Below are 25,475 nucleotides of genomic sequence, written 5' to 3'. Positions count from 1 at the left end.
CGCCATTTTCCATGTTATTCTTTCCTGCCTTACAGTATTTTATGATTTTTAATGCAACAGTTTGATTGTTAAGTTTGGATTATTATAGTTGTGGTTTCTCCAGCTTGGCGCAGGGAGTGTTTCATCTCCAAATTTGCAGAGGAGACGCCCTGGATAAGCAGCCATGTATATTAAACAGGTAAGCTAACGAGACCAGACTGATGCGTGTTGCCGACTGTTACTGGTCTAATAACAAGAATTAGGCCAGCTTAACGTTTTTCCACTGAATGATAAATATATTGCTGTCGAGGCTTCACTCAAAGTATAACGTTGATTGGATTGCAAAACTGTGCACAGGCACTCCATAAACGGCAAACGTTGTGTAGCTATCTAGCTAACGTTAGCTAGCGCTATTTGAATTAGTGTAGAAGTGAATTGCCTGTCCCCTCTCGAGATGCTAAGCTAACGCAACTAGGCCAGTCTTAGGTTTTCGGATTTATATGCTTCTTTTCATTGTTGTTATAACGTGTAATGTTGCATATGATGCAGAATACGAGAGTTTATTGTGTAGTTGTCGGCTAACTTGGCATTGTTGATTTCAAACCTTCAAAAATGTCCTGAATGAAAGTAGCGGTAGACCATCAGAGTGACCATCAGCCAAGGCCCTGTTGCCTCGTTTTACCTGTGATGGTGCTATTCAGCATAAACAGTTTACACACCTTATGTTTACAAATATTCATAGACCCAGGAGCTCTTTGATCATGTTTAACTGTAGCATGTGGTTAAAATGTTGCACTGAAACAGCTGATGTTGTAGTCGGTGTGTTCACGGTGGTCTCTGGTTCCCTGTGCAGGTGATCATTCAGGGGTTCCGAAGTTACAGGGACCAAACTGTGGTAGACCCCTTTAGCCCGAAGCACAATGTCATCGGTATGTGTTCATCCACATCTTTCCATAATTATTTTGTATTGCACCTGAGTTGCTAATCAGGTTTTTCGGATACTTTATGTCCTGTATGTCACCATATCCTCATTTTGTGTTTATTTTTCCCTTCGTCTTACAGTTGGGAGGAATGGATCAGGAAAAAGTAACTTTTTCTATGGTATGAAGCCTCAAAACCTGCTGCAATATAGAATTCAAACATTTAGACTTCTAAGACTTTAACTCCCGTTCTCTTTTTTTTTAGCCATCCAGTTTGTGCTCAGTGATGAATTCAGCCACCTGCGACCTGAACAACGCTTGGCCCTGCTCCATGTAAGTACAGGAAAATGTACTGGGAACATGAGCCTTTAGTGGGAAGCTATGAATGCAAGTATGCTTGCTAAATAACAGATTACTCTCAGTCAAAATCTTTGCATTTTTCTACCTGTGCCAATTGGCAAAAATGTTTTTGTTTTTTGTTTTTTAAATTAACTTTTATCACAGTGCGGGTGATTTTGCTTTAGCTTTGACTAAAACCTCTTTGGTAGATGCCAAAACTTCGCTGTGTAAAAAATCTCTCTCTCCCTGTCACTGTAGGAGGGAACTGGTCCACGTGTCATTTCGGCTTTTGTGGAGATTATATTTGACAACTCTGACAACCGACTGCCGGTAGGAATGGCAAACATTTCAAATTTATTCTATTACTGTATTTTCTGCTTGATTCCATTGTGATATTATTTAAACATTTCCATAGGCCTCTCAAGGAATGTGTGTGTATGTGTTAAATAAACGGTCACTGAGCAGCTTGTGGCTAAACGTGTGTATGATCATATAGCCTCTTTTCAGTGCTGATATTTGTTTCACAATTAAATTTGCATTATTGTTTACATTGGTTTGTATCAAAGTAAACCTCAAAATAAAAAAGGAAAACACAATAAACTAAAATCCAAACAACCAGCAACATCAACCCTTTTATGCTTTCTTTTGTAACAAGACTCTTAATCTTGGGTATTAAAATGGTGAACATCCTAAGTCCAATTTAAGTTGTTCATTTCATATTGAATATTGAAGTCTCTCCTGGTGATAACTGTTATGAAGACCACTGATTGCACTGCGTTGCCTTCAGTACACACAGTCCTTATTCTGATGATGAAGGGCGGATGTCTGTGAAATGTTGCAGCCTGGTGATACTGTGGCATAACCTGCCAATTATCCTCCTCTGTGTGACCCTCAGCTTGCCCAGTGATAAATGCATCTCTTTCTAGATTGACAAAGAGGAAGTCTCCCTTCGTCGTGTCATTGGAGCAAAGAAGGACCAGTACTTTTTAGACAAGAAGATGGTGACGTAAGTATTGCGAGGGATCAGCTGTCCATGTTAAATTTGCCAAAGGACATTACTACATGTGTGATTCCATCTATTCTATGCACTCTTCTTGTTGCAGTAAGAATGATGTCATGAACCTTTTGGAGAGTGCTGGCTTCTCTCGGAGTAACCCCTACTACATTGTCAAGCAGGGAAAGGTGAGAGAGGAGTGCAGTGCCAGCCTAATTTAATGCACAGTAGTTTTTGGTGATGTGAAGTGAATTGCATTCTTCAAGCAGTGGTCATTGGGTGGGTGTTTCTAGTTGAACAGACAGTAAAACAGTGTTGTCCTCACTATTTATTTACCTTAGTCTGTTTTGCAAAAAACTAAGAGTATTAGTAGACTAAATAATTGATGTTAATTTAAAAAAATATATAATCATTAAATCATTTAATCATTAATTAATTCTAATCATTATCATTTGTTTTCTAATAGGAATATCTCAGGTACACCAGATATTTGGAAAATTTACCTTATGTTACTGTTTTATGTAGATCAACCAAATGGCCACAGCACCTGACTCACAGCGTCTAAAGCTGCTGAGAGAGGTGGCAGGGACACGAGTGTATGATGAACGCAAAGAGGAGAGTATTTCCCTCATGAAGGAGACGGGTAAACACTTTTGAATACCTTTCATTTTGTACAACGGTTGATTGGTAGATTTTAATTCATTAATGTTTTTAATTGTCTGTGAACAGTTTTGTTATTACATGACATCAGCTAGATTGTTTTGAAAAGGCTTTATAATGTATATCTATATGTACCATGTTTCCTTAGGCTTAGGCAGGATTTGTAATTTGTGTCACATGTACTGTGGCCTCACAGCAAGAATGTTCCTGGTTCAAATCCATTCCAGGGCTTTCCTTCCTGCAGCATTTTAGTTTCATTGTTTGTGTGGTTGTCAAAGCACTTAACTGTATAGAAAAACGTACTCCATTTCCACTGTCTTATAGCAGTACTGTCGGATTTCCATCGCAGTCACAGTTGTGCATGACTATAACACGTGGCAATTAATTGTTTCTATTACAGAAGTACTGCCAAATTTTGTATACCTTTGGTGAAGGAGTTACAAAGAGAAAAACCTGAAAACAATCCACTGTGTGTTTTCCTCAGAGGGGAAGCGAGAGAAGATCAATGAACTGCTGAAATACATCGAGGAGCGTCTGCACACCTTGGAAGATGAAAAGGAAGAACTGGCTCAGTACCAGAAGTGGGACAAAATGAGAAGAGCTTTGGAGTACACAATCTACAACCAGGAGCTGAATGAAACCCGTGCCAAGCTGGATGAGGTAATAAAGTTGTGAAAAACGTTGAAGTACACATGCAGAAAAAAACACAAAACATAGACTTCTCTGTATTTTGATGCAGGCGTAAGAATGTAACGCAACCCATGTTGCAACACAGTTGCATTATTTATGCAGTATAACACGAATTCTATTGTCCTGGACGTCATTATAAATTAATTAAATGGTATTTATTAAATGTGAACAAATGCCTGTATCAAGTAGACTTTACTGCCTCAGTAACAAGACTTTTGTACTTTGTTTGGCTCTTTTAATAGTTGTCCACCAAGAGAGAAACCTGTGGAGACAAGTCCAGACAACTGCGTGATGCTCAGCAAGATGCCAGAGACAAAGTGGAGGTAAAGAAACAAAAAAACATCAAACAAAAAAACCCAACAACCATTGCTTGGCTTCAGTGAAATCTCATCACAGAATTATATTTAAGATGGTGTTACAGTATTTTGTAAATGACCTTGAATGATGTGTTTGTGTTCTGGTAATTGATCTACTTTGAGATTTTTATGTAAGATTGAAATAAACAACTACAGTTTTAGTAACAAAGTCATTTGTTAATATTGTCAGGGTTTGATTTTGTTCAGTGCAACATTTTTTTGTTCCTAAAGGTACCATAACTACAAAAAAATGCAATTAAATTTTATTTTTGTGTGTTATCTTTACATCTAATGTTTGTTGACCTATTTTTTTCCCCTAACATATCAATGCTTATCTAAATATATCACACGTTTTTAGATGGTTAATGTCATCAGCTCATCTTTGTGACCTTGTTAAATAAATGACGCATCATTTAGTCGCTGTAAAGGAAGTAGGTTGTTGTGGGGTTTTTTTTCTTTTTTTTGGTTTCTTTGTTTTGTTTTCCCCTCATACAATGATTCTTTATTTTGGCTCTCTTTGTGTAGGAAACGGAGCGTGTTGTGCGAGAGCTGAAGTCTAAGATCTCTGCCATGAAGGAGGAGAGAGAGCAGCTGTCGGCAGAGCGCCAGGAGCAGATCAAGCAGAGGACCAAACTCGAGTTGAAGGCCAAGGACCTGCAGGACGAGCTGGCAGGCAACAGCGAACAGAGGGTACGGAAGCCTCCCATCTGCGTCACTCTAAACACATGATGATGCACCAACCACACTCCCCCTGCCTCTTTCCCTTTACCTTCTCTGTATGAAGAAAAGGATGGCAGTTTTTTCTCTTTTAATCCACTCCACTCACCCCTGTTATAGCCGGAAATGTGGGTACTTGTCCAAGGTTGCTTTACTTTTCAAGAGTTTTGGCAAGGGTGTCTGTCAATTTTTCCTCATTGTTAAATTAATTGATTTTTTATATTAGGATCTGTTTATAGAAATCCCCAAATCATGACTTCCATTTTGACAAATGGAAAAAAAATAGCCTTATTTTATTTAGTATGGTGGGATATTACTCCGAGAATGTCCAAAAGAAAACAGCATAAAACTTAATCAGTGAACCAAAAGGCACTGATCCAAATATTCAAGTGCTTTATTCTCACAAAACTAATAATATGTGGTTTTGTTTAAGGTGTTTTAAAGGTATTTATTTCATTTAATGGATGCAGCTGTTTCTTGTCAGTTTAATATAACTATCTTTTAATGTATGTAATCATGCATCCAGTATCTGTATAATATCTAATATCATGAGTAATATTAAAACATGTCAACCAGTGCAAAAAAATGTGCAGCTTGCTTGTGGGATGGGATGAGAAGCAAAACAGAGTAAGCACCAGGTTGCGTATCAGACTCTGCTTACAGCTCCACTATACATCATCCCTGGCATGAAGTTTTGTGTACAGAATTGGCATGCATCACTCTCCATATGGCCTGGTGTTTGTGTGCACATGTGAGTATGAAGACGATAATTATACATAACAGCTCTATTGGCTCAGTCTTTATGGTTCATGGTGGGTCCCAGGCAGCATGCTGGCTAGTGGTTGGATTAAGCCCACCTGGCTGCGGCTGGCACAACACCAGCCAAAAGTTATTGGAGCAAAATGAAAAGCCTCTCTAGCTACAGGGGATCCTGGTTTGATCAGCTTTGAGGTGGCTGATCAAACCACGGGGGGAGAAAAAAGTGAGCACAGCCATCTCACAAAGGAATTTGTCCAAATCAGTTGTCAGTTAGATTTTCTATTGATACTAGCACATTTTGGTTTACTGAATATTAATGCTCTTTTTAAAGGATTCTCTTGCAGTAGATACCTTTTATATAAATCTGTTGTAAATGTAATAGGGCTGTCGGTCTATTAAAATATTTAATTGCGATCAATTGCGTGGTTGTCCATAGTTAACTCTCAGTTAATCGCAGATTTAAAAAAATAAAATAAAATAAATATATATATCATTACATTATCAGTGGTGTTTTTGGCCAGCAAGCAGTATTTTAAAGCTGAACTTGTTATTCAAACGACCCTTTTCTTCATCCATTTCTGCTTACCATTCACAATGTTCTGATGCTTCACTTCCAGACACCCCAATCTAAGGGGGGTGGGCCACAGGTCACAGCCCATGTGCACATGTGTTAATCGCGCATCAAAAGAAAATAGAGGTGTTAAAAGGAATAAGCATTAATGCGTTATTATCCTGTTAACTTTGACAGCCCTAAAAATATAAGTATACATTTTTCATAATTGTCATGAGGCTTATTTATTCTTCAACACTTTTCCTCACATGTAACTCTTCTTTTCTTAACCTTTCATTTGTCGGATTTGTTGGAATAATAGTCTGCTCTTGATCTTCCAGAAACGCTTGTTGAAGGAGCGTCAGAAGCTCCTGGAGAAAATTGAGGAGAAACAAAAAGAGCTGCAGGAGACTGAACCCAAGTTCAACATGGTCAAGGAAAAGGAGGAGCGGGGCATCTCCAGGTAGGGATGACTCATTCTCAGCTATCGTTCCCCGAGCAGGCGGTGACCGGGCGTGATTCAATGAGTCAGTCAACCTGAATTAAATATAATTTGATAGTGAGAGATTAAAGGTGTCTTCACATGAGATATTTGTGAATTCTGTTGTAAAATTATTTTATTGCATGTGTTATACAAACATTTGAATACAGGAAGGAAGGAGAGCTAGAGAAAACTATTGATTCAGTTTAGAAATCTATGATCCCCCTTTGTTGTCTTGCAGATTAGCTCAAGCTACACAAGAGAGGACAGACTTGTATGCTAAGCAGGGTCGTGGCAGTCAGTTCACCTCTAAGGAAGAAAGAGACAAGTGGATCAAAAAGGAGTTGAAGTCTCTGGACCAGGCTATCAATGACAAAAAGAGGCAGATTGCTGCCATCCACAAAGACCTGGAGGACACAGAAGCAAACAAGGAGAAGAACCTTGAGCAGTACAACGTAAGATAATTCAAAATGTTTCAGACCTGCTTCTCCTGCTTTTCCATGAAAAAGAATTGCACACTGAGTTTTGCTTTACTGTCTTTTGTTGCTCTAGTTGAAATAACTAGCTATTCTTTTTTTCTGACACTGTTTTTGCTGGAGCATTTTAACCTATACTTCTTTGTCCCTTTTATTTTGGTATTTTGCAGTCTTGTGCATATAGCTTGAAGAAAGGGTGAAAAAAAATTTTTCCAAGGGATGCACTGGTGGGAAATTGTGAAAGGGGGAAACAAATCTTTATTATCAAGTTAACATTTTGAGACTAAGCTTTTCATTACATGACTTGTGAACATTTGGTGCAAAATTCACAACAACAAAAAAGTGAAAAAACAGTTAACAAAGCATAGACTTTCATTTGGCTCCTTAATTTTACACCGATTTAAAATAAATAATTTTGCATTTATTTATTTCAGATTAGTGGTGTGATATATGTGGTTTAGAAAAAAATTTCTGCTGTTTTGATCTGACATCCTGGCAGGTTAATGTGTCTCACTTCAAACTTGTATCTTTAGAAACTCGATCAAGATCTGAACGAGGTCAAGACCCGTGTGGAGGAGCTGGACAAAAAGTATTATGAAGTGAAGAACAAGAAAGATGAACTGCAGAGTGAAAGAAAGTAAGAAAGTTGTTTTTAATCTTCTCTTTGACCTCACATCTTTAAGATGTAAATGTATAAAATTCAGTCATATTTTAAACTTTTTTAGTGTGCAGTTTTGATTAGTTTGACATCTCATGATAAAATGAAGCTTTACATAAGTCAGACCTGCATGTTGAATTGAGTTGAAAGGTTGTTGTTTAGCCTTTCTTTTAGCCAGTATGCTGTTTCCGCTTGGCAACCTTTAGATAGATGCCAGTGTATTGTCTCCTGTGAATGTCACCAGGCCTTCTCAGTCCACTTAAACAATGAGGTGTGTTTATGTAACACAGAGGATGATACCTCAGGCTTCTGCTGCCACAGTTTCCTTGCCTTTAAAAGGTCCTTCAGGGTGGTTGAATTGTGTCATGAGGCTTTTTAGTGAAAACGCGGAATATTGTTCCATGTTTCTTGAAGCACGACAAAGGCAGCATTCACATTCAGGCCTCTCCAGCTATTATTAGGAATGACACTCAAAACGCATAATTTGCTTTAAGCATAAAAAGAGGTTGTGATCTTTCATTTTTTTAAACTGAATTCTATTAAATTCAGCAAGACCCTTATTACTGTCAGCATGTAAAACAGATTCCACGAATAGTTTGTGTATGTCAGATTTTTAATTATGCACCCATCACTGTGATCCACTGCGCAGTCTGTCGGGTGAGAAGGCAAAATGACAGCTGCAAGCTATTAGTAGCATATCTAAAAATGAGAACAAATGATGAATTTACTCTAACCGAAACATTGAGATGGTTTGGCAGGGAATCGAGACGATACATTTTTACTTGAGGATGATAGTTACAGTTTGCAATTAAAAACAGCTTGACTTGAAATTATGTGAAAGTGAATGAATATTTATGTTTAAATACATTCAAACTATGAATCAGCAGCTGTGTTGGTTTCATAATCTATTTCCAAGATGAATGAATACAGAGATAAAAAATGTAATCCTTTATAAAAGAGAGTTTTAGTTTGAAGGGTTTTTTTTTTTTTGTTTTTTTTTTAGTGTCATGACTGCACTTGCGTTTTAGTGCTTCTGGTGACATAAGTGTAACAGTGTGTGACTCTCTGTATCTGCCCAGCTACCTGTGGCGTGAGGAGAACGCAGAGCAGCAGGCTCTGGCAGCCAAACGAGAGGACCTGGAGAAAAAACAGCAGCTCCTCAGAGCAGCCACCGGCAAGGTCCGTGTCACTGTGCATGACTGCATAATTATTGACGTGCATAATGCAACTATAGGATCCCTAATGCTTCCACCTGGATACAAGTGAAAGTGTGACTGTGCATGTAAGGGCACAGAAGTGAATTTTTTTTATTTATTTTTTTCAGAGGATTGAAAAGTAATCTTTTTACTTGAACACACACACACACACAGTACATGGATTTATCTTCCTCTTTCCCAGGATGACACTTGTAAGCCACAGGTAGACCTGCCATTATAGTTCACACACGTACTTACATACAGAAGAGCTGTTAGCGAAGAAATGGGCAAGTGAAGATAAATCAAATCCCAAGTTAAAAAAAAAAAGAGGCCTCACTCTCTAAACGAGCCCACCTTAATACAGCGACCGACTCACTTTGTGACTCAGCCGGTTGTCAGAATAGATATATCAAATGGAATCATTCATCTGCTTCGCTACTGGCACCTTATGATAGCTAGCTAAATTTACATATGACTCACTCCTCTTTGCCTCATCCAGTCATTTCTTCGGGGCATATACATCAATCAAATATCACTTCTGAATAATGTCTGCCCAGATGAAAGGAGGCTGTGTGTAGCTTCATGGACAAATGTCCTACATTTATTTTTCTTACATTAGTCCCGGCTGACTCATCCGTCTCCAGCCTTTGATGGGCTGTATCTATCCCACGTTTTTATATTCGCAGTCTATATTTCAGTGTAGGATTGCGCAATGGAGTTAATACAGACCTTTTTTCTTCTTTTTTTTCATGGCTCATACAATATGAGTTTATTTTTCTGTGCTTTTTTGTGTGTGTTATTTTGCATACTGAGAATGTAGATCTTTGTTTTGTCATAGTTAGAATTTGGTGCAGTTAGAAAGACTCAGTGTGGGTGCTTTACTTCAACAGTAATGCCCTTTGTCTCAGATTAATTTCATAACAGAATTCTAAGGAGTAACTGTGGGGCAGAGGGCCATTGTGTTGCTCCAGGATTTGACTTTGCATTTTGTGGTTGATTGTATGAATGTGGATGTAAAGAGTGAGTTTACCACTCCAGATTAGGGAGGAGTTCAAGCATCTCATGATCTTGTTTAAAGGTGGAGGTAAAGTCAGAGATTGATGGATATGATGGTCTGTCATGCTGAAGAAGGAGCTGATCAGTCAGTCCGACTTCACTTTAATCTGTTTTATATTACATTAATCATTATTCCTTTTGTGTCACTTATGTTCCTCCAGGCCATCTTGAACGGTATTGACAGCATCAACAAAGTCCTTGAGCATTTCCGTCGGAAGGGCATCAACCAGCATGTCATCAATGGTTATCATGGCATCGTCATGAATAACTTTGAATGTGAGCCTGCTTTTTACACCTGCGTGGAGGTTACAGCTGGGACCAGGTGTGGTTTGCTTTTGTATTTTCATTCAAATGTGTAGGCTGAAATGAAAACAACACTTTCCGGCTCCAAGTCCTTTTATTATGCAAGATTATACAAATGTGCCAGGTGGGTAAAAGGAGCAGGTTGCTGCGTGGGAAGCCAGCAGCCCAGTCAGAATGAAATATACCGAGTTTAAAACATTTAGTCTGAAGTTACTCCCCTGTTTGTAGTATCAGTATACCATCTGCCTTGGGCTTTTTATTATTGCTTTATTCGTCCTCTTTAGAACCTGTTTAAATTTTTAAATATCAAATGGGAGTTTTCATGTTTACTCACAGAGCAGGTGTTGTAGATTTTACAAACAGTTTATGATTTATAGTAAAAATGACTTTTTGGGGTTTTTTTTTCCTTTGTTTGTTTCTTCGTTTTTTTAAGGCTGTTTTACCACATTGTGGAGACTGATGAAGTGAGCACTAAAATACTCATGGAGTTCAACAAAATGAACTTGCCTGGAGAAGTCACATTCCTACCTCTGAGCAAGCTGGACGTCAGAGACACTGCCTACCCAGAAACCAACGTAAGTACCTGACATGAATGGGCACTTTCCATGTATTAAATTTTGAATCTACTAGCAAATAGTGGTATACAGTAATTGAGTGAGGCAGTTAACATAAAAAATTTATTCAACTATTCAACTATATTTTTATTTTTTATTTTTTCATTTCCCTTTGTTCAGTCCTCTTCATTCCATTTTTCTCATCAAGATTTCTACTGACAAATTAGTTTCATCATTACCAATGATTTATTTTTGTTTGTTTCATTTTTCTCCATCAGGATGCCATCCCAATGATCAGCAAGCTGCGCTACAGTTCCAACTTTGACAAAGCCTTCAAGCACGTGTTTGGGAAGACCCTCATTTGTCGTAGCATGGAGGTTTCCACCCAGTTGGCAAGAGCTTTCACCATGGACTGTATTACTCTGGAGGGTAAGCTTTGCTGTGAAATGCAGTACAGCTTAAACAATTCTCAGTGCAAAATACTCCAATTGAGAACATTCATATCATTGTTTTGTTACCTCCTAGGTGACCAAGTCAGCCACCGTGGAGCTCTGACAGGAGGATACTATGATACCAGAAAGTCTCGCCTGGAGCTTCAGAAAGACATGAGGAAGGCTGAGGAGGAGCTGGGTGAGCTGGAGGCCAAACTCAATGAAAACCTGCGCAGGAACATTGAACATATCCTTTCTATTAAAACATGTGGCGAGTTTGTTTATCATGATGATGTTAGAGCGCTGTGTGTTGCTGTCCGTTGAGAGTATGAGCAAACTTGAAAGCTTCACTGAAGAATCGCGTCATTAGTGAGGCAGAGTTTTGGCCCCCTGCTTAGACTTACTGACAATAGAAAAATGGCCTCGGTTTGACTGGAATACCGAGGAAAAAGGGAGTATGTGATTCAAGACTGAATTTGAAAATGACTAACTAGTCTAAACAGACATCTCCCACTTTGAAATGTTATGAAATTCATAAACACTGGAGACAGACAGTTAATAATCGGTATCTGTTAGATCCAAGTAGATTTTCTTTCCTTTTCAGGATAGAGATTGTGTTTGCCTGAAAGGTTTAAATCATGATGTACAGTTAAAACTAGCCTTTAAAAGTCAATATGAAAATGATTTTACAAAGTAAACATTGCTTTGTGTTGACAACAGAAAACTTTGCACCCTCTTAGGACTGAAATTTTAATTTAAATTCGTTGCTACGTTCTGCTGTGTTGGAGCTGTTTTCTGTATAAAAACTATGTTATAGAAAGTTACACCACCCTCATTCAATTATGCAGTGATGTCACATAGCTGAACCTTTGTTTTAATTGTGTATTAAATCAGTCTGGGTTGTGTAGCTACCTTAAGGCCAGTTGGAGCCTGGCTGGGACGCAGTGGCAGGGTTTAATCGGGTCAAGAAGGATTAGTGTGTGTTGGGTCATATCGGCCAGAGCCATGACTCACTGCTGGACAGCTCATGAAGGCCAAACAAGTGGATCACAGAGGATTTGTGTTTGCATGTGCGATGTATTTATGAATATGGTCACTTCCGGCCCAGTATGATTAAATGTCTGTTTGCACACCTGTGTGATGGTGTGTAGCTTCTCACTCACTCACAGCCAGTAAAGCGTATGCTGCTTGGTGTGTGCGCACCTGGTGATTACGTATATGTGCGAGTCAGTAGGCGAAATGGGCATCTGTGCCGATGACATGGTGCTTCACTTCACTCCCCAGAGGAGTGAGTCAGAGAATGAATTAATTATTTAAGACACCTTGTTTTTCACTCTCCACCTCTGCCCTGTCAATAAGCATGAGCTCCCAGCCATTCCTTCCTTCCTTCTTTTAGTTGCCGTCTTCACTGTTCCATTACATTGCAGTGAAACTTCATACAGTTTTTATGTGAAACAGAAATTTTAAATGTACCTGATTTTATGTGGTTGTGCTACTTTATCGTGTTTTTCTATGGAAAAAAACTGTTTGCAGCCTGATATTATTTGTTCACATTTGTCAGATTATCTTTGAACATCTGTTTTCTCAGTCTTCTCTGGTCAGCAGGTAGGAAAATCCACTTTCCTTCAGTCCTTTTTATATCACTGCATTGATTGGTCTTGGTGTTCATTGAGTCCTGGTAAACCTCAGAGGCCCACAGGAGTTTTGCAGTCCTTTGAAGATCAATAAGCCTGTCTGTTAAATTAACTTAATGATGAGCATGTGCAGCCCTTCTTAATCCTCTGCTTTGATTTTAGAGACACCTCCTTCCCTAAAAGCCCAATCACATTATTGGAGCACTAAATAGCCTACAACATGCCCCATGACTTTACTCATTATCTGATCAGTGTCTTTTGTGTGTCTGTCAGTACGATTAGAGAAAATTTAACCAGGCTGAATTTCTTGAAACTTTGGGAAGAGGTGGCGTATGTGCAAAAGAAGAACCCTTTACATGCTTTAATTTTAGATCCAAGTCACTTAAAATAGCTGAATGTGACTTTGGCCTTGGCAGAAGATCAACTCTCTGAGTGCCCTTCCAGTTTGCTGCTTCAGCTTCAACAAAACTGTCTCTGTTGTGTAGGGATTCTGTGCAAAGTGCTTAATTAAAGCTGAATCATTTCTTATCCTTTTTATTTAACCATTTCAAGTAGTTTGGTTGACTAACGAAAACGAATAAATTAACAAAACCAAAAACTATGACTTCTAAACGTGGAACCTTCTTCCCGTGGCATTAGAAGCACAACTGGTGATTTTAATCTCTAGTTCATGACCAATTAGAAGAAAAGTATGACACTTAAACTAATAGGGTAATGGGTTTATGTGCTATGTATTGTATCATTGTTCTGTGACATTCATTAATCTTGCACCAACTCATTTCTTTTTTCTTCTTTTGCTATAAGGGAAACTTTGTTTCTTTCTCAGCTTGGGGACTAGCAAAAGCACTGAAAACATTACTATCATTTTGGAAAGTGTATGTCACAAGTGTATTTTTAAGTGTATGTTACACTTTTTTACCTGGAGGTAATTTAATTGTTGCATTGCTACAGGTCACATCAAACTAGTTATATCAGATTGTTTGTGAGGTTTGAAATGTAGTGTTTACTCTTGTAAATATTGCAGTTTGCAGGTGTTTTCATTGTCTGGCATGTTTTATGTTGGTTTGTAATGTTTGCTTAGCTGAGTTGACATACAGTTGTATTTATTGTGTAAGTCACTAGTCTTTCAATGCTTGAATGGGTTTCATGGGCTGCATATCCAGGTTTCTTTCAGTCCCAGCACTTAACTTGCTGGGTGAAACAGTAGTAGCCTGTAACGATTTAACAATGCATCGCATCAGGGAACTTATAATAGGCACGGCAATATGAAGTAACTGTGATTAGCTCGAGAGTGGCTGTTAAGAAAAACTGAAAATGCTCATCTGTAGTAAAAATTGGCATATACTTCCTTAACTGCCACCTCCACGTATCAACAATGAGATTGACCAACTGATGAATCAGATGCAGCAGATCGAGACACAGCAGAGGAAGTTTAAGGCATCCAGAGACAGTATTCTGTCAGAAATGAAGATGCTGAAGGAGAAGAGGCAGCAGTCAGAGAAGACTTTCATGCCCAAGGTAGTATTACCTCATTGCTGCAGTGTATTGTAACCTGTATAAAAACCCTGTGTTCAAGATCACTATGACCAGATTTTGTTATTGATGTTTAACTTGGTCTGTGCCTCAGGTTCAGCCTGTCCCCATTATTGTGTCTTAATGTTGCCCACTGCTGTCTAACGTTCCTTCGTTCTTTCTCTCTCTCTCTTTCCAGCAACGCAGCCTTCAGAGTTTGGAGGCCAGCCTCCATGCCATGGAGTCCACCAGAGAGTCGCTGAAGGCGGAGCTTGGTACAGATTTGCTGTCTCAGCTCAGCCTGGAAGATCAGAGGCGTGTCGACGACCTCAATGATGAGATTCGTCAGTTGCAGCAGGTCAGTGGACACAGACTGTGTCTGTTGCAGCATTTGTGACAGTGTTTCTGCACTGTAAAATAACTGACACACACATGTGAATTTTCATTTGTGTAATTGTGCTATATCAATTTACAGCAGTTGATTGCTTAAAACTTTATTGTGCAATTTATTCAGGTTTTTCAGGGGGGGAAATCACACTGATGTGAAAAAACCTATGTATCAACTATGAGACATTTAAGAAAAATGTTCCAGTGAAATAATTGCTGCCTTTTAGAAATGTGTTGAATCTGAAATTGTGGCAGTATCCGTGCTTGCTTACATGGAGTTCAGAGAACATGCCGGTTACCTACATTTGTTTCTCAGTGTCCTTTCGCTTTCTGCCTCCTCCTAGTGTATTCAAATGATCTGACTGAGGTGAGAGAAGCAGGCAGCAGCTGTGTGTGGGATGTTCCTGTGATACAGCATTGCCCTGTCTTTCTCTTTCACGGCCAGCTGCTCTCGGCTTTCCCCTCATTGAACTTTCAGCCATTCCTGCCAATGTTGTGCAACAACTCCGCCCCCACAACATGAAGCCTTTCATATATGGTTCTGTTATGTTTGCTGTTGTCAGATTATATTACCTGCAACAGAACTCTGGTTTAGTTTTCATGGGTATTGGTTAATATGATATTTGCTTCGACATAAGTGGGCAAAGACTTGTTCCTTTACATAACATTCACTGATAACTGTCGCTGAGGCAGATGTATACACAATTTTTATTTATTTTTAGCAGATTTTATTCTGTGTAGACTGAACAGTTAAAGTTGCTCTCATCTTAGGATTGTCAGGATGTTTATAAAGGCAGAAACTGCAACATTGGCTTTTAGATAAATGACTATCACTCCTCACACATCCGTCACTCTGACAGCACCATTTCATGCAAGAGATTTCTTTTATGTGATACACAAAGCAAGAAAAACCCATTCAAATATCAAATCACTGGTATTTCAACACAGTGAAAATATCACATAAGTAACTTTTGTGCTTCGATGTCTTTATTCATTTGCAGGACAACAGACAGTTGTTGAATGAGAGAATCAAGCTTGAGGGCATCATGACCAGAGTGGAAACATATCTCAATGAGAACTTGAGGAAACGTCTTGACCAAGTGGAGCAGGTACATCATCCCTTTAAGCACTTTGCTTGTAGAATGTGTTTGTCACATGATCTATATGTGTATCTTTGTTGAATTAGTTTCCTTTTCATATTAACAAAGTCATATTATTTTAAGTTCTGATTCTTTGTTTTCCGCTGTTAAATTGTGGTCTGTTACAAATTAATTCTTGGATATAGCTGATTTAATTATAAATAATGTTTTCATTTTGTAGGTAGAGGGGTGTTTGAATGACCCTCCCTTTTTATTTATTCTACTATTCTGATGTTCCCTCACTTTGTATTTCACAGGAGCTAAACGAGCTGCGTGAGACGGAGGGAGGCACGGTGCTCACGGCCACAACCTCTGAGCTGGACGGCATCAACAAACGTGTTAAAGAGACTTTAGCCCGATCAGAAGGCATGTGGTTTTTAATTTATTGATATGTTTGTCAGTACTACTGTTCATATGTTGGGGTAAAAATAGTCACTGCTGTGGTTGTGGCTACATTTATGACACATATATAGAAGCTCACGTATTATTTTACTAACAGGACAGTTTATACCTACTTAAAAGTGGTTTAAGTTAGATTAGGTTTCACTTTAGACATAATAACTTACAGGGGATCCTGTTGGTGTATTGTTAATGGTTGCTCCTCTATTGTAATTGTTTGCTTTCATTAAATGTAAGTCTGTCTTACAGTTGTCCAGAAGTTAAAGTTGAATTTATGAAGAAAATGCCTGAAAGCATGTGTTTTGGAGCCAGTATTTACAGTGTTTAAATTCACTGTACTCTGGACTGCAGCATAAGTTTTGATTTTATTATGATCACAAAGAAAATTATTTTTAAAGAGTTTTTAGTATTTAAAGTAAATTACTGATTTTGTCATTAAAGACCAGGAAAAATAATGGAAATGTTATTTTTCAGGGCAGGAAGGGTTTTTGAAAATGAAATAAATCCAAAAAGCCATGGACACTTGCTTCAAAAATACACATGAAATAATGTGGCTCAGTTAAAACCTTTTTTACAGTAATTATATAGGGCACAATATTCAGTTCTTTTTTTCTTTCTTTTATTAAACATCATTGAGCTAATAGAAATGGTGGATCAAAAATCTGGATCTTCTGCTGTCACAAAGGTTTTGCCCTTAAAGCATAGCTGACAGCTGTAAATAATACTTTAACAACTAGGTTCACTGTCTCCTCTAGTGTTCGAGAGAAGAGGCTGCAGCTGGACTTTAAATTATACCTTAACTTTTGACGTTGACTTTTAAGTCTTATTTTTTCATCTATAGATAGGCTATAGGTAAATATCTGTATCTCTGTGTAATCTGTATCTATGCAGTGCTCATTACTGCACATTTCCGAGTAAAATGAAAGCAAAGGAAAAAAAATCTAATCGTTCCAATCTTCTATCTCTTATGCTTAGTTAATTTATTACCTGTCTGGCTCAATTTATTGTTGTCATTTGAGTGTAAATTGAGAAACTGTAGGATGCCTTCATTGAGTTGGTAGTGCCAGCAGATGGTGAGAATGGCTGTGATGCCTTCGAATCACAATTTGGATAATATGTTCTTGAACAGACTGCCTGGTCGCACATTTGTGTAAATGTTCTATAAATGTGGTGCAGTGACTCAGAGGTGATAAAATGCAGTTGTCAAAAAGCACTTGTTTCTGAATACCCTTAATTTGCATGGATTCATATTTCATCATTGGCACTAACTAATTAAAGGCATTCACAGCATCATCCTTTTCTTATGTAGGCGCTATATTCAGTCATCCACTCTTGACTATTGTCAGTTTTACCTTTTTCCTTCTTTCTTTTTTTTGAACAATCTTAATTTCTTCTTTCTTTAAATGAAAGAAAGAGACAGAGAAAGAGTCTCCCTTTTTGTAGGTTGTTGAGAAAAGGCTCTAAAGACAAATGATGTGATAGCTTCTGCTGAACAAAGATGACACAAAGTCTTACGAGCCATCTTGAAACTAAGGATATACGAGAGTGGTTGACAAAATAATTAAAAGTTGCAGGCCTTCGCTAGATGGCACTTAAAATAGTCAGTTTAAGTAATTATTTGTATTTTAGTGAGTTACAACATCTCAAAGATCTTTCCAGCCGTGATCTTTGCAGCACCTTTCTCTCTCTGGTCTGTGACAAGTTTTAAATAAGTTGGACATCAAAGAAGGTGGCAGTGCTACAAACGTGGTGCGTTCTCCTTTGATCAAGGAAAGAAAAGTCGAGGCTTTCAGTGTGTAACCACATTCAGCAAAGGCGTGTGGATGTGGATGGGTTTTACACTGCCAGTACACTGGCTAGCATTGGCTACTGTTGGCAAAGTCATCTGAAAGTGCATGCATGTTGTGCCGCACATGTCAGCAGCATTTAAAATATGTTACATCATCAAGGAAAGTAACCACTCAAATCTAATTCAATAAAAGGCTCAAACAGTCCACTGTCTTTTCCCCAAAATAAGTTGGTAAAAAAAAACTTCCCCTTACCATCTTTGATGTGTTTTTTTTTTTTGTTTGTTTTTCCCAGACGAAGCAAATTGCAGTAACTATTAAAGAAAGTCATTATTTTTTTAAGCCAGGAATTCGGCACTATACTATGTATAGATAAAAATCTAACCCATATCACCTCCTCAAATGTCTTCCCCAGATCTGGATTCTCTGATTGACAAGACGGAGGCGGAGATCAAGGAGCACATAAAGAGCATGGAGCGATGGAAGAACATAGAGAAGGAGCAGAATGACGCCATCAACCATGACACAAAGGAGCTGGAGAAAATGACCAACAGACAGGGCATGCTGCTCAAGAAGAAAGAGGAGTGCATGAAGAAAATCAGAGAGCTCGGCTCGCTGCCTCAGGAGGCTTTTGAGAAATACCAGACCCTCACACTCAAACAGGTACACCTTGCCACCCACACACACACACACACGCTCACACACAGTGCTTAATGATGTTATATTTTCTTTTCTTTTTTTATCAGCCAGCCCTAGCACTTTTCAGACATGTAGTGTACAGTGTTATTTTTCAGTGGGAGTTTATTAAAATATGACATTTATTATTTTCAGAGGGGAAATTGTTCTGCCTTTTACATGCTCAATGGAAACAAAGCACCCAGTGCTTTTGTTTTCACTGGGAGTTGGGAGTCATGCTCAGTCACTTTAAACTAACAAGCTTCAGTGGGAAAGTGTCGAAAACAGAATCAAATGCATTTTAAACATAGAATAAGGCGCAGTTCATTGAAAAACAAGATACACAAAAAGAAAAGCAGTTTTAGTATGAATAGAAATACACATGTACGGCATCTCGCGTGTGAGTTGAAGTGCAAATAGGCAGAAACTGACACAGTGTTAATGATATCAATGCTATGAGCAGATGAGGTAAGTGATAATAGAGAGAGAAAAATCAGAGATTATAATAATCCATCTATCCTGGAAAGAACAGATGGAGTGATGTAAGAGTACTGTTGTGCATGTGTTAAAATGTTAAAGTGTTTGTAAGAGTCCCACCTCCCATACACAATGGAGAGGAGTTATAGAGTCACAGTGAGACAAATATCTTCTGTAGCACTCAGACCTGCACCTCAGGGCAATGAGGCTTTTACTGTATTTGCTGTGGTGACCAGTCAGGGAAGCATGCACAGGGTAGAATGGATTTTCCATGATGCTGAAGACTTTCTTGAGCATCCTGCTCTCAGACACATACAGAGTCTTAAGTTCTACTCCTAGAACTGGCCCAGCTTTCCTGATCAGCTGGTTGGACCTTCTTAAAAACAACTTCAGCGTTCCTGGACCAGTCACAATTCACTGTCTATGCGTATCTGTTGTCCTCAGCCACCTCATAATCTAACTTCTTGGTGCTGCCAGGAGAAAAGGAGGAACCTGTTTCCTAAAGTCTAGAATCAGTGGCTTAGTATTAGTGATGGCAAGCTGTAGATCAGCTCACACCATCTATAAAACTGTCCACCACTCTGCTGTACTTCTTTACATCAGTGATGCAATGATCTGTACCCGAGGTTTGAATTACATAAGGGTCATTGGACGCACTGACATATTATTCATTACTTTATGAAGTTGAATTGGTGATTGTACAAAATACATTCAAATCATTACTTTAGCACACGTTTAACAGACACAGAATAGCACCAGCTTGGAATCATATTACTGTCTGGATGATCATTTTAGGTCAAAAATGTATTCCCACCTATGTTCATTAGCTTGTAACCTTTGTTCTGGGGTTCAGCAGAGTAGAGAGCCTTGCTCCTGAAAAGCTGTTGGCATCAGTGAGAGTAAACTGGTGACCTGAAAGACAGTATCCTGCAAAGCAGCGCGATCTTACAGGAACAGTTTTATTTCACGTTAGCCATTACAGCTGCAACACAAACAATAATGAAATAGCTGTTTGAGGTCAGTCTTTATGTGCATTTTTTCCCCCCAAATCCGTTTAGAAATATCTGCACATACACATGCAGCCAGAGCCAGGTCTCTTTAGGAATAAAGCCCAAGGCCATCACATCCCACCCACTCACTAGTGACTCACTAGACACTGGGGGCAAAGACTGTGTGTTGAGTGGACTTGGCTGCTTCTTTCATAAGTGTCTGAGTGCGCACACTATGTGTGTGTCTATGCATGTGTGTTTGTGTAAGCTCCCCTCCTCAACAATGCCGAAAATAGACTCGCTTGCTCATAAACACTCCATATAGTTAATCTTTCTCCACAGGACACTGCTTGGGGGCATGATGGTGCCATTGATTGCAGAAGTGGATGAGAGAGCCATGTAATAATGGCACTTGCTCATGCTTCCTTGGTCATTAGTGATTCAAAGAGATGAATTTAGAGTTTGAGAGTCTGGAGAGACAGTGAGACACTTTCAGGCTAGACTAAACTAGATCTTAATTGATCAGGCTGTGTCCTCTTTCAGATATGAATAGAATATTGCAAAACGCATCCATGAAATGCATAATGAATGTATGTTTAGTTAAACATGTGAAACTCATTTTCTAGCATTACGAAACCTGTCCTTGAGTGGAAAAATAATCTGAAAATATAAAAGTACTGTGCAACATTTCCTGAAAGTGTAGTTGTAACATCAAAGCAAAATTGCCAAATTAGTGAGTTCAGGTTTTAAAAACATAAAAATTAAAACAAGCACGTATGCATTTTTTTTTTTTAATTAATTTTTTTTTTTTTTTACATTGATGGCTTTCTGTGCATCACTTAATATACTGTTATTTCACAAAAACTATTGTTTTCTGAAAGATGGAGAGAGCATGTTTTGAGGAGTAATTTAAAAGATACTGATTAAACCAGAGCTGATCTTGCCTGGAACTAATGATGTATTGTATTCCACTTTTTTTCCTCTCCTCCAACAGTTGTTCAGAAAACTGGAGCAGTGCAACACTGAGCTGAAGAAGTACAGCCATGTCAACAAAAAGGCTCTAGACCAGTTTGTCAACTTCTCCGAGCAGAAGGAAAAGCTAATCAAGCGTCAGGATGAGCTGGACCGTGGCTACAAATCCATCATGGAGCTCATGAATGTCTTGGAGCTGCGCAAGTACGAGGCCATCCAGCTCACCTTCAAACAGGTACAGTGCAGCTCAGACTCTGATTAAAATCTTCAGTGATACAAGTCCATGGTTTTTACCTTACTTGTATGTAAATCACCCACATTTGTTTTTTGGGAAGCAGAAGTGATCATATTTGGACAAGCAGTGCTAACTTACCAGCCAAAGCTAGCACGCTTCATACATAAATCATAGGATTGTAAATTCCTGGTAACACACTAATAACGTGCTATAATTTCACCCACCCAAAACTGGAGCGAAGACTTCTTGGGCAGACTGTTAGTACATCCAGTTACACAAAAGCTACATTAAAAATGCTTCAGAAGCTACAAACATGGTTGAGTGGTCCAGTGTGGTGACCTCACTTAGACTGAGGTAAAACTTAGAAGATGGCAAGAGGTTTATCCCTGAAGAAGTTCAACACTAATTTAAAGCATTTTCTCAGAATGTGAAAAATTCATCAAAATGTGACTAAAATTCACTTTCTATCTCTTCTTCCCTTCTGCTCCTCTCAGGTGTCGAAGAACTTCAGTGAGGTTTTCCAGAAACTGGTGCCGGGTGGCAAAGCTACTCTGGTGATGAAGAAAGGTGATGCTGAAGGAAGCCAGTCTCAGGATGAAGGAGAGGGGGGTGCTGACAGCGAGAGGGGCTCTGGTTCACAGAGTAGCGTTCCCTCCGTGGACCAGTTCACTGGAGTCGGCATCAGGGTAGGAGTCTTTTTCAGTTCAGTTGTTTTATCTGCTGTTAGTTGACGGGCTTTACTGATTACCATTTATAAATCAGCTTTAAAAAAATGAATGGAAGATAATCAAATAATAAGAAGATGCTATAAGTGAGCAAAATGTTTCAGCTCTTTAATTTTTCTCATTATATAAAGTTTTATCATTTCTGAGGTAGAATTGTGCTTCTTGAGTACCCTCAGTGTATGAGTTTCCTTGAGTCTTTGTTTGGAAACATGTGAATGTGTATTTCTGGACTGTTATGATTTCTGGTCCTCCCACACAGAGAAAGAACCAAGGTGAGATTGGTCATGCAATGAGTAATGCGCAGTCCTCTTAGGGCTAAATTTATCTTTATCATTATCAGAGCTGTTGTAACATTGCAGAGGATTTGTTTAACTTCATGAAACAGAGACTCTTATAATAAAGTTCTTACAGTAAAGAAATTGATTTCTCTGTTTTTGTTTCAAGTAAAGTTTGATGGTCTGATTTGATGCACATGTCCTGCGTAGGTGTCCTTCACGGGGAAGCAGGGCGAGATGAGAGAGATGCAGCAGCTGTCTGGAGGTCAGAAGTCTCTGGTGGCTTTGGCTCTGATATTTGCCATCCAGAAGTGTGACCCTGCTCCTTTCTACCTGTTTGATGAGATCGACCAGGCCCTGGACGCACAGCACAGAAAGGCTGTCTCAGGTAACAATGAGTTATATGTCTACACAGATTAAATGAAATAAATCTATGGCTCAGTAGGGTTGATTAATAAAAATACCTCTCATCATTGATCACAGTCTCCTCTGTAGTAAGAGTAGGTAGAAGGTGGACGATAGCCTGGAGAGGTGGAGGTATGTCCTGGAGAGAAGACAAATGAAAGCTAGTAGAAGTAGGAGATGAGCATCAGGGGTGAAAGGGAAAGCTTATGAAACTGTAGTGAGACCTGGTGTGATGCATGGTTTGGAGAAAATATCACTGACCAAAAGGAAGTTAAAATGACAGTTGCTGAAATATTGGAAACTTGATTCAAAGCAAACCTTCCTTCTTATTGCAGATATGATTGTTGAGCTGGCTGGCCACGCCCAGTTCATCACCACCACCTTCAGACCTGAGCTGCTCGAGTCTGCGGACAAGTTCTATGGTGTCAAATTCAGAAACAAGGTGAGGCCTCTTCCTTCGAGTCTCTGTATATCTACTGAAAGTCAGACTATGCTCCGGGATTAACAAGTTTTAAACATACCTGAGCAAGTTTTCTCACAATCGTCGGTGATCGTTTACAGCGTGATGATGTTTCTGAGAATTCAAATGCATTTGATTTTTTTTTCTCCCAATAGTAGGTGATGGTTTTATTTTATTTATTTTTTTACAACAATAGCAAGAAAAATAAGTCTTAAGAGAGGCTGCTCATTTGTTCTCACACAGCCCAGTCTACTAAAGTAAGTGGGGAAAAACAACTATTTTCTTCACTTTAACTTTAGGATTCAAGGGAGAAAATTCAGTGGTGGTGACAGTGTTGTAAACATAATTTTGCATTCTGTTCAAAATCCATTTGTCTTCAATCAATAGCATTCAAAGTTCATTTGTGTCTTTGTTCTCCGTCAGAAAAGTGATAGTAATTTCTTTTGTGTCTGTCTCTTAAGAAAAACGATTACTGCTCAGTCGGTGCAGCATTGATTAGTCATTAACCGTCTCTGTGTTTTTTAGGTGAGTCACATCGACGTGATCACAGCGGAGCAGGCCAAAGACTTTGTGGAGGATGACACCACCCATGGTTAAGAGTCTCCTGCTCTTTATCATCCTCTCGGCCCCCACCTCCAACCCCTCTTCCTCCATCTCTACAGCGCACTGCAAACCTCAAAGGCCTCCAAGACAGGGCCCAAACACAGACATATCCCACTCAGTCCAAAACCCTTTTTATAGTCGTGTTAAACATAAACAACACAGGAAGTCTCAGCTTCTTGTGACGTTTTTAAGATGTAATTTAATTCATGCCCAGAAACCCCAACTGACCATTACTCATATTTAGAGTTAAATCTTCAAAGGCTGATACGAAAAATCTGGAGGACAAAATGTGGCTATGTTGATAATCTTTAAGCTGACGGACTTGATGTGAATCAGCCTCATTATATATGACAGTTAAGAGAGGTGTAGTTATTTTACACTGAAAAAAAAAAGGTCCTGAAGGGAGCACTTCATGTTTGTGTTACTGCGATGATTTATTTTAGCCGAATTTTGGTAATCTGTCATCCAATGATAAAAGCGCCAGAGATGCAACCCTTCAGGATCTTTCTGAGAATTCCTCTTGTGTACAGTTGAGTGTTTTGATATGACTTGGATGAATCTTTGGGGGCCTTAGGCTCATCTGGATGTGTTCATTCTTACTCTGGTTTCTGTAATGTATACTCTTTGTACTCATGATATATTACTTCTGTCACAAAAGCCACTTGGCTTAAAATGTTCAAAGGTTGTGGTTCCCTTTTTATGCTTGTATTCTGTCAATTCTGGTCTTTGAGGTCATTTCAATATATGAAGTTTAATTCCAAAACAACAGATACCCATTTGGGAACCAACACATCCTGCTAACAAGAATGTTTGTAAAACCTGACCGTGTCCACTTGGGTTCAGTACTCGGTCAGTCGCTGTTTTCTAGAAAGCCAAGATGTTATTAATCTTAAATTTCCTTCATGGAGTCTTTGTTTGGGATTGAACTCCTCATATGTTGTACCTTGTTTCAAATCTTTCTTTTTTTAAATGTTTGTGTTCCTTTTTATGTAATAAGAAAACATAGAAAAATAATAAAAGGTGTAAAAAAATAAATAAATAAACACGTCATCTCCGCTTCATGAGACTGCCACCACTAGGTGGTGCTGTTTAATTTACTTTTTTTTTTCTTTTTTTTTTTACTGCAAAGAAAGTCCATTGGTGGTAAAGTAACATATATTTATATGTTACTTTTACATTTAGTTTCTTCACATTTTCATCAGAACACAGCAAGTGTGTGTACAGCCACACTAATCAAATTATCTCAACAAAAATATTTTAGAGCAATTATGTTTGGTTTTACTGTGCTCAATATATTTATTAGTCCACCTGTCATTAAAACAAAGCAAAAATGTTTAAAAACATATTGAAAAATATACATGAATAATAATTAATGCAAATAATAATTTCATGTTTTATACCAAACTTTGAGCCTGCACACAAATTAATCAAGTCTAATGTTCAACTATAAAAAACTTTCTGATCATAAATCCAAGTAAATGACTAATTTGGCCACTTAATAAAAATAAATGTGCTTTAGTAGTATTAAAAATATGATTTTGTACCTGATGGATACCTTGAAGCTACAGCTGTGTCATAAACCTTACATTAGATCTTGGTCTAAGCACTGTATACTGGCTATGTAAACTGATAGATTTTATCTTAAAACATCTTTGAAAAGCTACATTCATGAAAGAAGAGAG

General features: G+C 38.5%; 1 protein-coding gene across 1 annotated transcript; it reads left to right on the top strand.

Moving 5' to 3' along the window:
• Positions 1-24,854, top strand: smc3 (structural maintenance of chromosomes 3). The gene is made up of 29 exons (XM_063476608.1): positions 1-178; positions 833-908; positions 1,042-1,080; positions 1,165-1,232; positions 1,497-1,568; positions 2,165-2,244; positions 2,342-2,420; positions 2,758-2,875; positions 3,377-3,552; positions 3,825-3,905; positions 4,464-4,628; positions 6,306-6,427; positions 6,687-6,900; positions 7,455-7,558; positions 8,659-8,758; positions 9,993-10,153; positions 10,568-10,709; positions 10,967-11,117; positions 11,214-11,366; positions 14,120-14,271; positions 14,465-14,623; positions 15,654-15,761; positions 16,049-16,157; positions 18,393-18,640; positions 21,113-21,325; positions 21,820-22,011; positions 22,536-22,713; positions 23,066-23,172; positions 23,716-24,854. The coding sequence occupies exons 1-29, from the start codon at positions 164-166 to the stop codon at positions 23,785-23,787; spliced, it is 3,654 nt and encodes a 1,217-aa protein (XP_063332678.1). The 5' UTR covers positions 1-163; the 3' UTR covers positions 23,788-24,854.
• The last annotated feature ends 621 nt before the right edge of the window (positions 24,855-25,475 follow it).

Source organism: Pelmatolapia mariae, linkage group LG6, assembly GCF_036321145.2.
Source record: "Pelmatolapia mariae isolate MD_Pm_ZW linkage group LG6, Pm_UMD_F_2, whole genome shotgun sequence".
Taxonomy (NCBI): Eukaryota; Metazoa; Chordata; class Actinopteri; order Cichliformes; family Cichlidae; genus Pelmatolapia; species Pelmatolapia mariae.
This window is presented reverse-complemented; position numbering and strand designations above follow the sequence as displayed.